This window comes from Squalius cephalus (genome assembly GCF_949319135.1).
Source record: "Squalius cephalus genome assembly, chromosome: 2".
Taxonomy (NCBI): domain Eukaryota; kingdom Metazoa; phylum Chordata; class Actinopteri; order Cypriniformes; family Leuciscidae; genus Squalius; species Squalius cephalus.
Genome location: NC_137123.1, coordinates 57,685,251 through 57,699,279, shown reverse-complemented (window position 1 = coordinate 57,699,279; position 14,029 = coordinate 57,685,251). Strand labels below are relative to the sequence as shown.

General features: G+C 36.6%; 1 protein-coding gene across 1 annotated transcript in view; it reads right to left on the bottom strand.

Annotated features, from left to right (window-relative positions):
• Positions 1 to 849: 849 nt before the first annotated feature.
• The window catches only part of LOC307154765 (interferon-induced protein 44-like), a gene marked incomplete at both ends in the record, with an annotated part of 46,682 nt that continues 33,502 nt past the window's right edge, over positions 850 to 14,029 (bottom strand). The window contains 5 exons of the mRNA XM_079864852.1: positions 850 to 1,017; positions 1,147 to 1,247; positions 1,563 to 1,734; positions 1,825 to 1,971; positions 2,121 to 2,325. Coding sequence (XP_079720978.1) covers positions 850 to 1,017; positions 1,147 to 1,247; positions 1,563 to 1,734; positions 1,825 to 1,971; positions 2,121 to 2,325 — 793 coding nt within the window. The remainder of the gene's footprint in view (positions 1,018 to 1,146; positions 1,248 to 1,562; positions 1,735 to 1,824; positions 1,972 to 2,120; positions 2,326 to 14,029) is intronic.

Here is a 14,029-nt window from a genome sequence, read left to right as displayed (position 1 = left end):
AATCCCCACATAGGCCTATCTTCAGAGAGAGAGAGAGAGAGAGAGAGAGAGAGAGAGAGAGAGAGAGAGAGAGAGAGAGAGAGAGAGAGAGAGAGAGAGAGAGAGAGAGAGCAAAAATGAAAACATTTAGAACCTGTGATTCCTCAGGCCGCCCCCCATTGATGGGATGCTTATAAGGTCCTTCTGATCACCACCACATCTTCAGAGAAATAAGTTCCTTGACAATCATTAATGATAGCTTCAGGATATAGGGTGACAGACCAGATGAGCCTCTGTACGTCATGTCACAGCATGTAGCCTAATGTTAGTCTGCTAACGCATTTCCAGAGCGAAATGTTTTGTTCGTACTAAATTTATTTCAAAGCTTAATCGTAAAAAGTTTAAACGTGATCTTTTAAAATGAAAAGATTGTTTAAATTATATCTTTAAAGTTTTGTATCTTCTATTTATCTTTAAGAAGATTCCTGTTAAGATTTTGTTTAAAGGTGACCAAAAGTATAATTTTTATTAAACAACGTCTGTTCAAAAACTTTAGATTGTTGAAAATTAAGAATGAACGGTACTTAGTTGTCTTAAATCTCATTTATACAAAAAGATTCAATCAGCATTTTTGTCCATGATGCACATGAAACATGTCAACAAAGTTTGTCACATTTGTCATGAAGTTTGTAGTTAAAAAAAAAAGCGTGAAAAGCGCTATATAAATAAACTTGACTTAACTTGACTTGACTAAAAACAAACAATCCTCTCAATATTAATTTGAATCCACAAAATTATGTTCCTGTGATAAGAAAATGTATCACAATCAAAGAATGACCCACATTTCAAATGCAATATATGTGATTTTTATCAGCTTTGAATGTCCAGCAATACATCATCAGCAATCTGAACAATCTGATCAAATGCCTTTAGTATCAGAGCATCAATGTCATCCTCTGTGTCAATCTCTTTATGGTAGTTCTTCACTGGGAAAATGTTTGACAATGGCACACCAATTTTGTCACTGCACATCTGAATCTGGATAGGAACACAACGTTAGGTCAGAAAATTAGATGTGGCTATTAGACAGAATCAGATCAACATGGGCAATATATAGTTGCAATATGTAAAATTGAAATGTGTTTGTCTTTAGATTATATCACATACCTTCTCTTTGATCTTCTTGCTAGTGTAGATCTTCCTTAGATCCTTGTTGACCAGCGGACACGCTTCATCCACTTTGGTCATGACAACCACTTGAGGAATCCCTACAGTAAATGCAGAGGCAATGTAAAGGTTCTATAACAAGTTTTTTTCCTAAAAAAATTGAGCACAATGTGGCAGTTTGTTTTACATATCTACATAACTGACCCACATGCATTGTCTGGGTCATATCAATAATTAAGCAGCAAAGTTGAGCCTTGTAACAAGCCCTGTTCGCACTTGGCATTAAAATGCAGCCTGTATCTGGATTTTGTCCATCTACAAATTTAAAACACACACACAAACCCAACCCACTTTATGCCCACTTCTCTCTCATGTAATGTAATGTAGAGAATCATAAATCAAACATTAAAATTTACCCGCATCACTGATTCTCTGGCGGATGATCTTCAGCTTGTCAATAAGTTTATCATCTGTGAATTGGACTGTATCTGCGGCTATGACGTACACCAGGCAGAAAGCCTTATCGGAGAGGGTAGGGTCACTGACGTAATGTTGATCCTTATGAGTGAGTGCCTGCTTCTCATTGAACTAAGATGGGAAATAAGCAATATGTGTTAAACGTCAAACCTGTTGCACACACACAAACCTTGTTCAAATTTTAATGTAGTGGTTTATTACTTTATAGCCGTCCTTCACATGGCCAAATACAGCATTGATGATGTCATCTGTTTGTGACCCAGCCAACACATCAGCTTCTAAGCCCATTATGTCCTTGAAGACGAAGGGCAAAGGTATTTTCCCACTTCTTATGGTGAATCCTTTGAGCTATGAATACCAAATATATAGAGGTATAAATATTTGTAAACAATTTCCAAGAAATCCTCTTTTGATTAACTAAAATGTTCAATGCTCAAGAGTAGGTAAAATTACATTTCTAGATCTTTTAGAAAATTGTATAGATGACAAATACCTACATTTCTTGTGAAACTGTGACTGCTACCACCAGATGAATCAGCTAGCGCTCTAGAGGTGATCCGTCCTTGAAAGGCACTATCGACTGAGTTAATAAAGCTGGACTTTCCTGCTCCAATTTGTCCAGCTACCAGAATCTTGATGGTCTTTACATTATCAGAACTCGGTGAGAAGTTTTCCAGCTTTTCTTTTAGGGCTTCTTTTTGTCTGTCAAATCAAAACAAAAAATTTACAGAACTTCACATAAATCTTCTGTCACCCCACGTGATTTTTCCATAGTTATGGACTCCATTCCCAGTGGAGCTATTGCAGTTCTGGCACAGATCAGGAAATAACAAAAGAATTTTACAGAATACGTAGGTATTAATACATTGTCAGTAAATAGCATATTTCAAAACGCACAGAAAGAGACAAAGGTAGTCACGTGACTGATTCATGGCAGTGCAGACGTGAATTTTGTGTGCTCCACTTACTACTTGTTACTTTCAGTTTATTAGAAAGCAAATTATGTTGAATTACGTCAAAACCTCTAAAATGTCAGTATCACATAATACTGGTGCAACTAAAGAAACCGAACTTTCCCGTCAAGAAGAAATTCAAGGAATCACCGACTAGCATCTCCAAAGCAGACCTGGACAGCACCATCTTAGCAGGAGTGAAGCAGGCCTTAGCTGACCAGAGGGCAGAGCTAAATGAAATTGTCACTGCTGCGGTAAAAGCTGCTTTAGATGATGTGCTGCTCCTGCAAATATTGGATGTTAGACTTGAACTGAAGAATACCACTGACAGACACTATAACGACAGCCACTGGCCAGATTGAACAGCTGGAGAAATCAGTTCAACGACTTCAGTCAAGGTGCGATTTTACGCAATCAGCCGCTAGACAGGATAGAGACCAGGTCAATGCTATGAGACTGAAAGTTGACGAGCTGAGTTCCAAGGTGGCAGATATGGAAGACCGAAGTAGAAGATCCAACCTACGCTTAGTTGGGCTGAGTGAAGGAGTGGAGGGTGACAACTGCATCGCCTTTTTAAAGGCGAATCTACCTACGTGGATCCCATCTGTTGCTGACCAAGACATAAAAATAGAGCGAGCCCACTGCCTGTACTCTGATAGAACCACCAACATTAGCCGCCCTCGCAAAATTATATTCAAGTTGCTAGACTATACTGATAGACAAGCAATCATGAATGGTGCAAGAGCCGTTTATCCCGTTAAACATGGCATGGACACTTTCTGTTTCTTCCCAGATTTCAGCGCAGACACCACTAAGAAACGAAAGGCCTTTGCTGAGGTGAGAAAGCGGATAGAAGCATCTGGGATTCAAACCTTTCTCTTGTTCCCAGCCACACTGAAGATCACTTATCGTGGCAGGCAAACTCTTTGTCGGTCTCCATCTGAAGCGGAACAGTTCATCCTCTCTAACAACCTGACCTGCAGAGGTGCCAGGTTTTCAGCCAGGCGAGAGGACGAAGCGCCAGAGAACCGAAGCTCTGAGATGGATACACATCAGATGGCTACAGCAGAGCATCAGCCTACACTGGCCACTGCAAGCAACATCGCAAACTAGCCTGTTCAATATTTCAGTATGGGACTGTGGACTTTTCTCTTGGTGCTGTCATATGGGTGAAGCATGATTTTTGAGGTTTTCATTTTAGTTGAGACTATCTCGACGCTTAACGCAACATAGGCATGTCATCTCTCACCTGCATTATAGGCTAGCATAGACTGCAAGAGCACCAATAAGACTAGCCTAGTCTAGGTTATTCTTTGGGTCGATAGCTGAGGTTTATTTCACTCTTTTTGTCTGCAGCTAGAACCAGGCTACTGAATTGTTTTTTTTTTTTTTTTTTTTTTTCCCTACGAAGGGACATATCACCATATTGCTTTATTTTCCGTTGAATATTGCATCACTGTAACGAGTGGGGTAGGGGAGTTTGCATCGTTAGGAGGAGCCACGTCTCTTACAATCTCTAACTTTATACTGGCCAAAGGGGCTCTCTTGAACTCCTTGCGGCTTGTATAGTATGTTTTGTATATAGTTTGGAATGTTATTATTTTGCTGGCAGCTGTTTTTGAGACTCTTTTTTGGCCATGGCATTTTGCTCTAAGGGCACCAAACGGTTTGTTAAAGTTGTTTCCCAGAAAGGTTTTTCCAATCCTGCTGTACTACTACCAATCAGTAGACTATGTTGGATCTAAACATTATATCCTGGAATGTACGTGGCCTGAATACACCGGTTAAGCGTACCCGTTGTTTAGAATTTTTACATCACAAAGCAATAGCTGTAGCTTTAGTTCAAGAATCGCACTTGAAAAAGGAGGATGTGTCCCGCTTCTAAAATAAAAACTACAAGTTACTGGCATACTTGTGTGCCCCTAATAAATCCAAAGGTGTGCTGACCCTTACGAAAAAGAAGTTTATTCAAGTGTTCTATTAGTATACTTCTTTTAAACTAAAAATAAGAAAGTATACTTTCAGTCTACTTTTTATATACTTCTCAGAAATATACTTTATGTTCTTCTCAGAAATATACTTCAAATTGCACTTAAGTATACTTGACTTATACTGACAGAAAAGTCTAAGTATATTTAGCCTATACTTGTTGATTAAGATATACTTAAAAGTATATTTAAGTATTCTAAGTATTTTTGGCTTGTACTTGTGTTTACTATTTTTAATACTTTTTTAAAAACATAATATTACACACCGTCTTATAAACTAACATGTTCAGCTTTATATAGTAACAAAGTTTCGGGTGGAATAGCTTATAGAGTAAATAAAATGAGCATGGAAAATAAGTTTATTCAAGTATTAGTATACTTCTTTTAAACTAAAAAGAAGAAAGCATACTTTTAGTCTACATTTTACATACTTCTCAAAAATATACTTAAATACACTTAAGTGTACTTGACTTATACTGAGAGAAAAGTCCAAGTATATTTAGCCTATACTTGTACTCAATCTTTTGATCAAGATATACTTAAAATTTTAATTATTCAAAGTATACTTGGCTTGTAGTTGTGTTAACTCTTTTGATCGAGTAGCCTATTAAATATACTTTTTTTACATCGTTTTTCATTTACAGTCTTATGAAACTTTGTTTGAAAATATTGATTAAAGTGTTGCTATAAAACAGATATGTAAAACATAAAACAGAATCTCTGGATCAAAACACAGGAGAAGAAGAAGCTGAAACATGTGATAGAAGATTGCTCACTCAAATGTAAAATAATGTGACATCAAACATTAAACAGCTTGTAAATCAAAACTGCTTAATGTTTCCAAATGAAATGAAGTGTAGGCCTAACCCATGAAGAGAAAACGACTGTGAAGCTTTGGGGGTGTTGGACTCGATCTACTCCACCTGTGTTTTGATCATCGTTCTTGATCTGATCAAGGCGTAGTCTTTGACAAAAATGTGATTTTTCTCAACTATTTTCTCAACATTTTAACAAAATGTTCCCTTTCTTTATGAAACTTACTGACATTTAAGTGTTGATAAAAAAGGAAGAAGCTAATAAAATGTTTTTAAAATTAAAGTAGAATTAAAGGTATTTTTCAAGTATAAAAAATAACATTTGAACATAGTGTAACTGCAGGCCTACTGCAACTGCAAAAATTGTATATAAATAGTAAACTGTAAGTATAATGTTAAGTTCACTTAAAGAAAACTTATAGAATAAAACTAGTAGTTTACTGAGAGTACATTAAAAGTAAACTTGTAGAATAAAACTACTAAACTAGTAGTTTACTGAGAGTACACTAAAAGAGTAAAAATAATATATAAATGGTAGCCTGGTTAACACCAGACCCTTCTCAGTTGAAACTGAGTGTAGGGTCTGGAGAAGCTACCGTAGCTCAAATTCCTCTGGCCGCAATTGGATAGTCTTAAAAACAATCAGAACGATGAAGCACTGTAAACCCAGATTTTGTTTCTAATTAAACTTACGAGTAATCATTACTTATTCTTTTATGTTTAGTAAAAACCTGCTATCATTATTAAACAACATTAGTTGTTTGTACTATTTAGCTGAAAGATTCATTGCACTAATCATGTTAAGCTGAGATAATGTTAAGCTTCTGTAAGGGAGGGGCGTGGCCTATTTAAACAGGTGACAGTGCGCAGAGTGTGCCATTGCAAGTTTGAACCGAAGACGAACATTACCAGCTTAACTTATTACTAAACAGACTGACTTTATTTCTATCAGACGTCTACAAAATATCTTGTTGAGAATCAACAGAGGTTTAGATGTTGATTATTTATCGTTTCATTTGTAGTCACCATGATGGTGAAAGGTGTTGGCTTTAGTTGGGCTCTAGCCTTTGATATTTAAACATTATATTTTCTCTGGCTGCTATAACTGTGAGTTTAAAAGGCACAATAGTTACAGCATAAAGCTAGGAGTAATGTGATCTATAAATCTCCTTCAGCGTCGCTGCGCTGTCGGCATCATGTTAATCCCTCCTCAAACATTTATGATTGGTATGCCGGAAGTATATATACATGGTAAACTATAAGTATGATGTTAAGTTCACTTAAAGAATATTACTAGTTTAGTAGTTTTATACTACAAGTTTTCTTTTAATGTACTCTCAGTAAACTACTAGTTTAGTAGTTTTATACTACAAGTTTTCTTTAAGTGAACTTAACATTATACTTATAGTTTACCATTTCTATATTATTTTTACTCTTTTAGTGTACTCAAAGTAAACTTGTAGTATAAAACTAATAAACTAATAGTTTACTGAGAGTACACTAAAAGAGTAAAAATAATATAGAAATGGTAAACTATAAGTATAATGTTAAGTTCACTTAAAGAAAACTTGTAGTATAAAACTACTAACCTAGTAGTTTACTGAGAGTACATTAAAAGAAAACTAGTTGTGCACTTAAAGTTTACTACTGTTACACTTATAGTACACTTAAACATATACTTTTATATACTTCAAGTGGGCCAATTTAGTCCCAAGCGGTATTAAAATAGTACACTTACAAGTTTACTACTAGTACATATTGACATTAGTATACTTACTACATAAAGTATACTTAAAAATATACTTGAACATTACTCAAGTATACTTCATAAAATTAACTTGAAGTATACTTTTTTTTCGTAAGGGGATACTTGCAAAGAGGTCGCTACATTTATCCATAGACTTACTGGAAGGAGATGACCTTGGCCGTTTTGCGTATGCGGCTGTAACACTAAATCATTCCAAACTCCTGCTGGTATCCATCTACGCTCCAAACGAGCCTGATCAACATTTTCTGAATAATGTCTGTGGAAAACTACTACAATTTAGTGATCTGGATGTCATCATAGGAGGAGATTTCAATGCCTCAATTAATCCTCAACTTGATCGCTCATGTAGTTGTAACCCCTCTAGTGCAATGTCAACATCCTCTCTAATAGGTTCATTACAGAATTAAATCTAATTGACCCATGGCGCATACACAACCCCCATACGAAGGGCTACACATTCTATTCTCCTAGGCACAAATCCTTTTCAAGAATTGATTATATCCTGGTTAGTGCCCCCTTGCTTCAGTATATATCCAATATTGTCATATTGCCTATCTTGATTTCAGATCACTCTCGCATTATTTGTAATATCACACACCTGCTACAGCTCATGCTAAATCCCGTAGATGGCGCTTTAACGACTCCCTGCTGTTTGATACTACATTTCAGATCTGGGCTTACAGAATTTTTGGAAATTAATACGGATCATTGCTCAAACCCTCAGGTGTTATGGAAAGTTACTAAATGCTATCTATGAGGGAACTGCATTGCCTTTTCCTCAAAGGCCAAGCATCTTAAAAATAAGTGCTTTGATTATCTTGAACAAGAAATAAGGTCTTTGGAGCATCAGCAGACCCAGTCTTTCTCAGAAGAGGCTGCTCAGAATTTGTTACTGTTGAAAAAAGAATACAATAGCCTGTCAATGTCCAAAACCGAGTTCATCATTCACAGAACTATAGCAAAAATATTATTTTCATTCAGATAGAACTAGCCATATGCTTGCATTGAGGTTAAAGGAAATCGAGTCCAAATCAAATATTGATATGTTACGAAACAGTGATGACAAAATAGTTACAGATCCTAGGGCTATTAATAACACCTTTAAAGCATTTTATTCCACACTGTATTCTTCAGAGATGCTTCATAGGGACCAGAACATAGCGCTTATTTTGTTACATAAGAAAGAAAAAAAGATCCATTGAATTGTTCTAGTTACCGTCCAATATCTTTAATTAATAGTGATGTCAAAATTCTGGCAAAAGCCTTGGTTTCCCAGATTGAGCCCTTCATTGATACTTTGATTCATTTTGATCAAACTTCCTTAGGAGGGCGGCTGGCCGCAGACAATATGCAACGTTTATTGCACATTATTGAAAATTCTCACACATATGCTGACACTTGCGCAGTTTTTTTCCCTTGACGCTCAAAGCTTTTGACAGACTTGAGTGGGACTTTCTATGGACAGTACTGGAACATTTTGGTTTCGGTCCTAAATTCATATTTGCCATTCAAACTCTTTATAGTAACCCAACAGCTTCTATTTCAACAGGCACTTATCAGTCTCTACCCTTTCCATTACAGAGGGGTTGTCGTCAAGGCTGTCCCCTATCACCACTTCTTTTTGCACGTTCACTGGAACCCCTAGCCCAAGCTCTCAGACAAAGCCAAGTTATTGCACCAATTACTTTACTTGGTTCTCAGCATTATATATAGTTGTATGCGGATGACATCATTTTGTACCTTTCAGACTTAAAAAAAACTCTATACGTAATGTCTTAAAGTTATTCCACCACTTCAGCAGCATGTCTGGATACATGATAAATTGGGATAAATCTTCCTTAAAGCTGGGGTAGGTAGGAATGGTCTAAAAAACTTATTTTTCAAATTTGTTTAAACTATGTATATATCAATACATAATTAAAATGTAAGTACTCTGAAAAAGAAAGTATAAAAATCGAGTGTATGTAGACCTCTAACGACTGTTTTAAAGACAGCTCATTATTTCCATTCAGTCCACCCCCTCCCGTTCTGGGCTCCTTCCAAAGCCACGCCCCCAAAACACATGAACGCACGACTCCGACCGCTGAGCTGGGGTGGGTTTCCCGAAAGCATCGTTGGCCAACTATGGTCGCAAGTTCCGTCGTTACCAATAGAGTTCAATGGACATTGCGATGAACATGCGACCATAGTTGGCCAACGATGCTTTCGGGAAACGCACCCCAGGATGGCTGGAAAACGCATTATTTACCTGAGACGAGCGGAGAGGAAGGAGCACAGTGCATGTAGTGACATCATGTCAGAATCACATGTAATAAAAAAATCTAACTTTATCATTATGAATATAAACAAATAAGATGTATTTTAGTAGCCTACTCACTATCAAGCTATCATATCGATATTGGTAAAAGTTTAAAATAAATATTTTTTGATTCGCTAACGAGTTATAACTATAAGGCAAAGCTAAAAACAGGTTGCATTGATACACGTTTTTCCATTTCCATTAGTTGCACTGTGATGAAGATGAATTTCGTGTAAGATTCATAACATATAATGTTAGGCCTACTAACTGTTAGCTGTTAAACATGTATTTTGTTATGTAAAGTTCCCCCCACAGCGGAGCCTGCCGTGAGCGCGCAGTCTAGTAAACATGCAGGGTCACCGATGACGGCGGATAAACAGTTATGGCACATTCACTGGTAGGGACGAAATGCTTTACATTGACTGGCCTGCCCATACTTTGACTACAAACTTGGTCCTCAAATCATTACGTATTATGCAATACATGTAATGTAACTTTATAACGTTGCACTCTTTCTATGAGTTATAAATAGCTAGTAAGATAATATAACGGTAACTAACGTTGCAGTAGGCTATGTAAATAATTATTCTAGCGATATGTAATGCTAAATAAGGTTTGCTAGTACATTATTTCAGCAACATGACAAGCCAGTGAATTAGCAGGTTTCAATTGTTGCTTTGCACAGTGCGTGACATTTTATCTGTATGTTATGCGGCTAGAGTTTTAACACTGAGTCAATGGGCTCCGACGGGCTTGTTTATCGTCATCGGTCTATTTCCGTTTACCTGTCTTTGTTGTATGAGCAGGTTCCACTCGAGAAATTGGCAGTTTTGGTTGTTTGTCCACCATTAGCACAGCTGCTCGGCACACCGGCAATCTTGATTTTGAATGACGGTATGCGCTGTGCAAGAGAGGGGTGTGATCAGCGCGTACGCGAACTTGATTGACACTGCTAAGACACTCCTCCTGGCTCTGATTAGTTGTTTCTGACCGGGAGCGGTGTATTTCTGCAAATGGCAATAGGACCACTGGGAGGAGCCAGAGGAGCTTGATTTTATCACAGATTATCGGTCTCATATTCTACTGTCAGGACATAATGACAGTTTTAACAAATATGTAAAAAATTAATTTTTACAAAAGTTACCTACCCCAGCTTTAATGGCCCTTAACAATATCTCTCAACACATTTCCCTTCCTAACAATATTGTGTTCACTAAAATCATTCACATGCTTCTATGCGGCACTTGGGTCTGGACGGTCCGGGGCTTTGCCGTGGTTCGCCGGGTGGACGCCCTGCGGCGACAGGAGAGGCTACCGCGGAGGAGGGAGGCCCAAGCGAGGGCGGTTTTCACGGAGTCGGCGGGGTGAGCACCGCTAACATCCACAAACGCTTTACAGTAAATAAAGCAATACGCTTGAACCGGAAGTGGAAGGTTGTTCACACTGTAAACAATGCACGCATAATCTGGGATCAAAAAGTCAAACCAAAAGGTCTCTTTGGCGGACATTTAAATATCCGAAGCTTAAAATCAAAAAGCGATCAAATTATCCACATGATGACTGAATCAAATCTGGATTATTTCTGCCTATCCGAAACTTGGCTGCATAAAAATTCCCCTACTGCTGCGCTTTTAGTTCCGGGGTACGTCTCCTACAGGAGAGATAGAGCTGATGCTAAAGGGGGAGGGGTAATGATCTATGTGAGAGACAGTATACAGTGCAGTGAAATTCAGTGGAAATCCCCAATTGATTTAGAATGTGTTGGGTTAAATTTATCTCTTGCACCTCAGATGTCTCTCACATTAATAGTTTTATATCGACCACCATCTGCTAACATAGATTTTTATGACAAGTTCAAGGAAATGTTAAAGCAGTGTGATTTTAAAAAGGAGGTTATAGTGATGGGTGATTTTAATCTACACTGGGACGATAACAGTACAAGGAAAAAACTGCAGCAAATTATGGATGGATTTAATCTTGTCCAGATGGTTAAAGGACCAACACGGATTACAAACAATTCTAGCACCTTAATTGACTTAATCTTCACCAATCACCCGGAACGGATTACAAAATCGTACAATATGTTAACTGGTCTTTCAGATCATAACATGGTGCTTATAACAAGAAAATTAACCAGAAAGCGATTTGCAGCTTATTCCGGAAAAAAGGAGTTCATTGGCATTCCAAGGAGCAAACAGGATCAATTTCACTCAGCAATAAGAAATATGAACTGGGACACTCTATTATTGGACAATGAATTGGAAATAATTAGTCAGAAATTTACTGAATGCTTACAAACAAAAATTAAGGAATTTGCAGTGACAGTTAAACAAAAACAGAAAGTGTTCACTTCCCTGGCTCAGTGATGATATTAAACAGTTAATGAAAGACAAAGACAATGCTCTTAAAAAAGCCGTAAAATCAAAACTATCGTGTGAGAGACAAAATTTTGCTTCATTACGAAATAGAGTGATAAGACAACTACGAAAAGCAAAGGCAGACTTTTTTATTACAATTATTAAAAATTGTCGTGGAAACTCAAAAGCGACTTGGGATCAGATTAATAAATTAACAGGTAAAACTTCTTCTAGTAATAATTCAATACAGCTAAAGAATAATGGCATGCTTTTGCAGGATCCATCTGCTGTGGTACAGACACTAAATGAGTATTTTGTTGATTCTGTGGATACCATAGCTAAAAGTTTCCCTGTGAAATATAACAACTTACCTGTCATTACTTCAGATTTGTTAATTGAGCCCCCACTATATCCAAAATCTGTATCCATATCCGATGTGGAAAAGGCAATTATAGAGCTTAAGTCTTCAAGAGCAAAAGATGTGTATGGGATGGACACACTTATGCTAAAACAAATAGGTCAGTCAATTAAGGGTCCATTAACACATATCATCAATGTGTCACTAGATCAAGGGAAATTTCCTGAGTCATGGAAAATTGCTAGTGTCATTCCTATATTTAAAGGTGGCAACTCCCTTCTTACATCTAATTACCGACCGATTAGCATTTTGCCAACAGTGTCTAAAGTTTTTGAAAAATTGGTTGTTAAACAAATCATCAATCATCTTAATTGCAGTTCTTTTCCTTTGCACTCAATGCAGTTTGGATTTAGGGCTTATCATTCGACAGAGACAGCTACATGTTATTTTTTGGAAAAGGTTAAATCAAATATGGACAAAGGAGGGATAGTGGGAGGAATATTTCTAGATCTTCGTAAAAGCATTCGATACAGTTAACCATTCAGTTTTACTGCACAAACTTCATGCATTTAATTTTTCTTCAAAATTTATTAGTCTTATTAACTCATATCTTTTATCTCGTTCCCAAAGTGTAAGAATTGACCAATATAATTCCACCCCCTTACTATTATCAACTGGTGTTCCACAGGGTTCAATTTTAGGTCCAATTCTTTTTAGTTTATACATTAACGAGTTACCATCTTTGTGTAAGAACTGTGACACTTTGATGTATGCAGACGACACAGTTATTTTGGCCTATGGAAAATCTGCAGAGGAAGTTGCCTCTAAACTAACTGAGGCCATGTCATCGATTTCAATCTGGCTTGAACAATCCTGTCTGCAATTGAATATATCTAAAACAGTTACCATGTTTTTTTGTAAAAACAATATAAATATAGAACCTGAAATTTTTATATCTGGAGAAAGGTTACAGGTCGTCACAGAATATAAATATGGATTATATATAGATTCAAATCTCAATTTCAAAACTCACATCAAAAAAGTTAGTAATAGGATTAAGTTCAGTCTAGTCAATTTCAGATTCATTAGAGATTTCCTTTCAACAGAAGCTGCTAAATTATATTTCTTTTCCATGATTTTATCCCACATAACATATTGTTTAATAAGCTGGTCCAATACTCACTCTACAACAATAAAACCATTAGAAATATTATACAAACAAGCATTAAAAATATTGGATAAAAAACCATATCACTACCACCACTGTAGTATTCTGAGGAAATATCAGTTACTTACTTGGGATAATCTAATTAAATTCAAAAACATTTGTTTAATTTATAAAATTAGATATGGCTTAGCACCTCCTCCACTATGTGATTTTATACATTTTAGATCCAGTGAGGATAGGGTAACTAGAGGGGCAGTGAGGGAAGACTGCATCATACCCCGGAGAAAAACAGCTTTTGGTCAGGCCGTTTTTTCCGTAAGAGCAGTTCAGCAATGGAACACTGTGCCGGCAACCATTAGAGAGCCTTTGTCATTCTTTTCATTCAAAAAGAATGCAAAAAAATGGCTTGTAGAGAGCCAAACTTGTGGGCACTAATGTTTTATGTGTGTATTTAAATATTATATTATTATTTTTATGTATTTGGTAATCATAATGTGTTGTATGCAATTATTTTTTTTTTTTGTGATTTTGTACTTGTGATTATTTTTAAAGGTTGCCTTGTTTAAATCTGGCTGGGGGACTACCGATGAAAATTAGCACTTTTGAGCTAACTCGGGTACATTTACATTGTTTTAATGTTTATTAATGTACACTGTCCCCTTTCAAATAAAGAAATCAAATCAAATCAAATCAAACATAC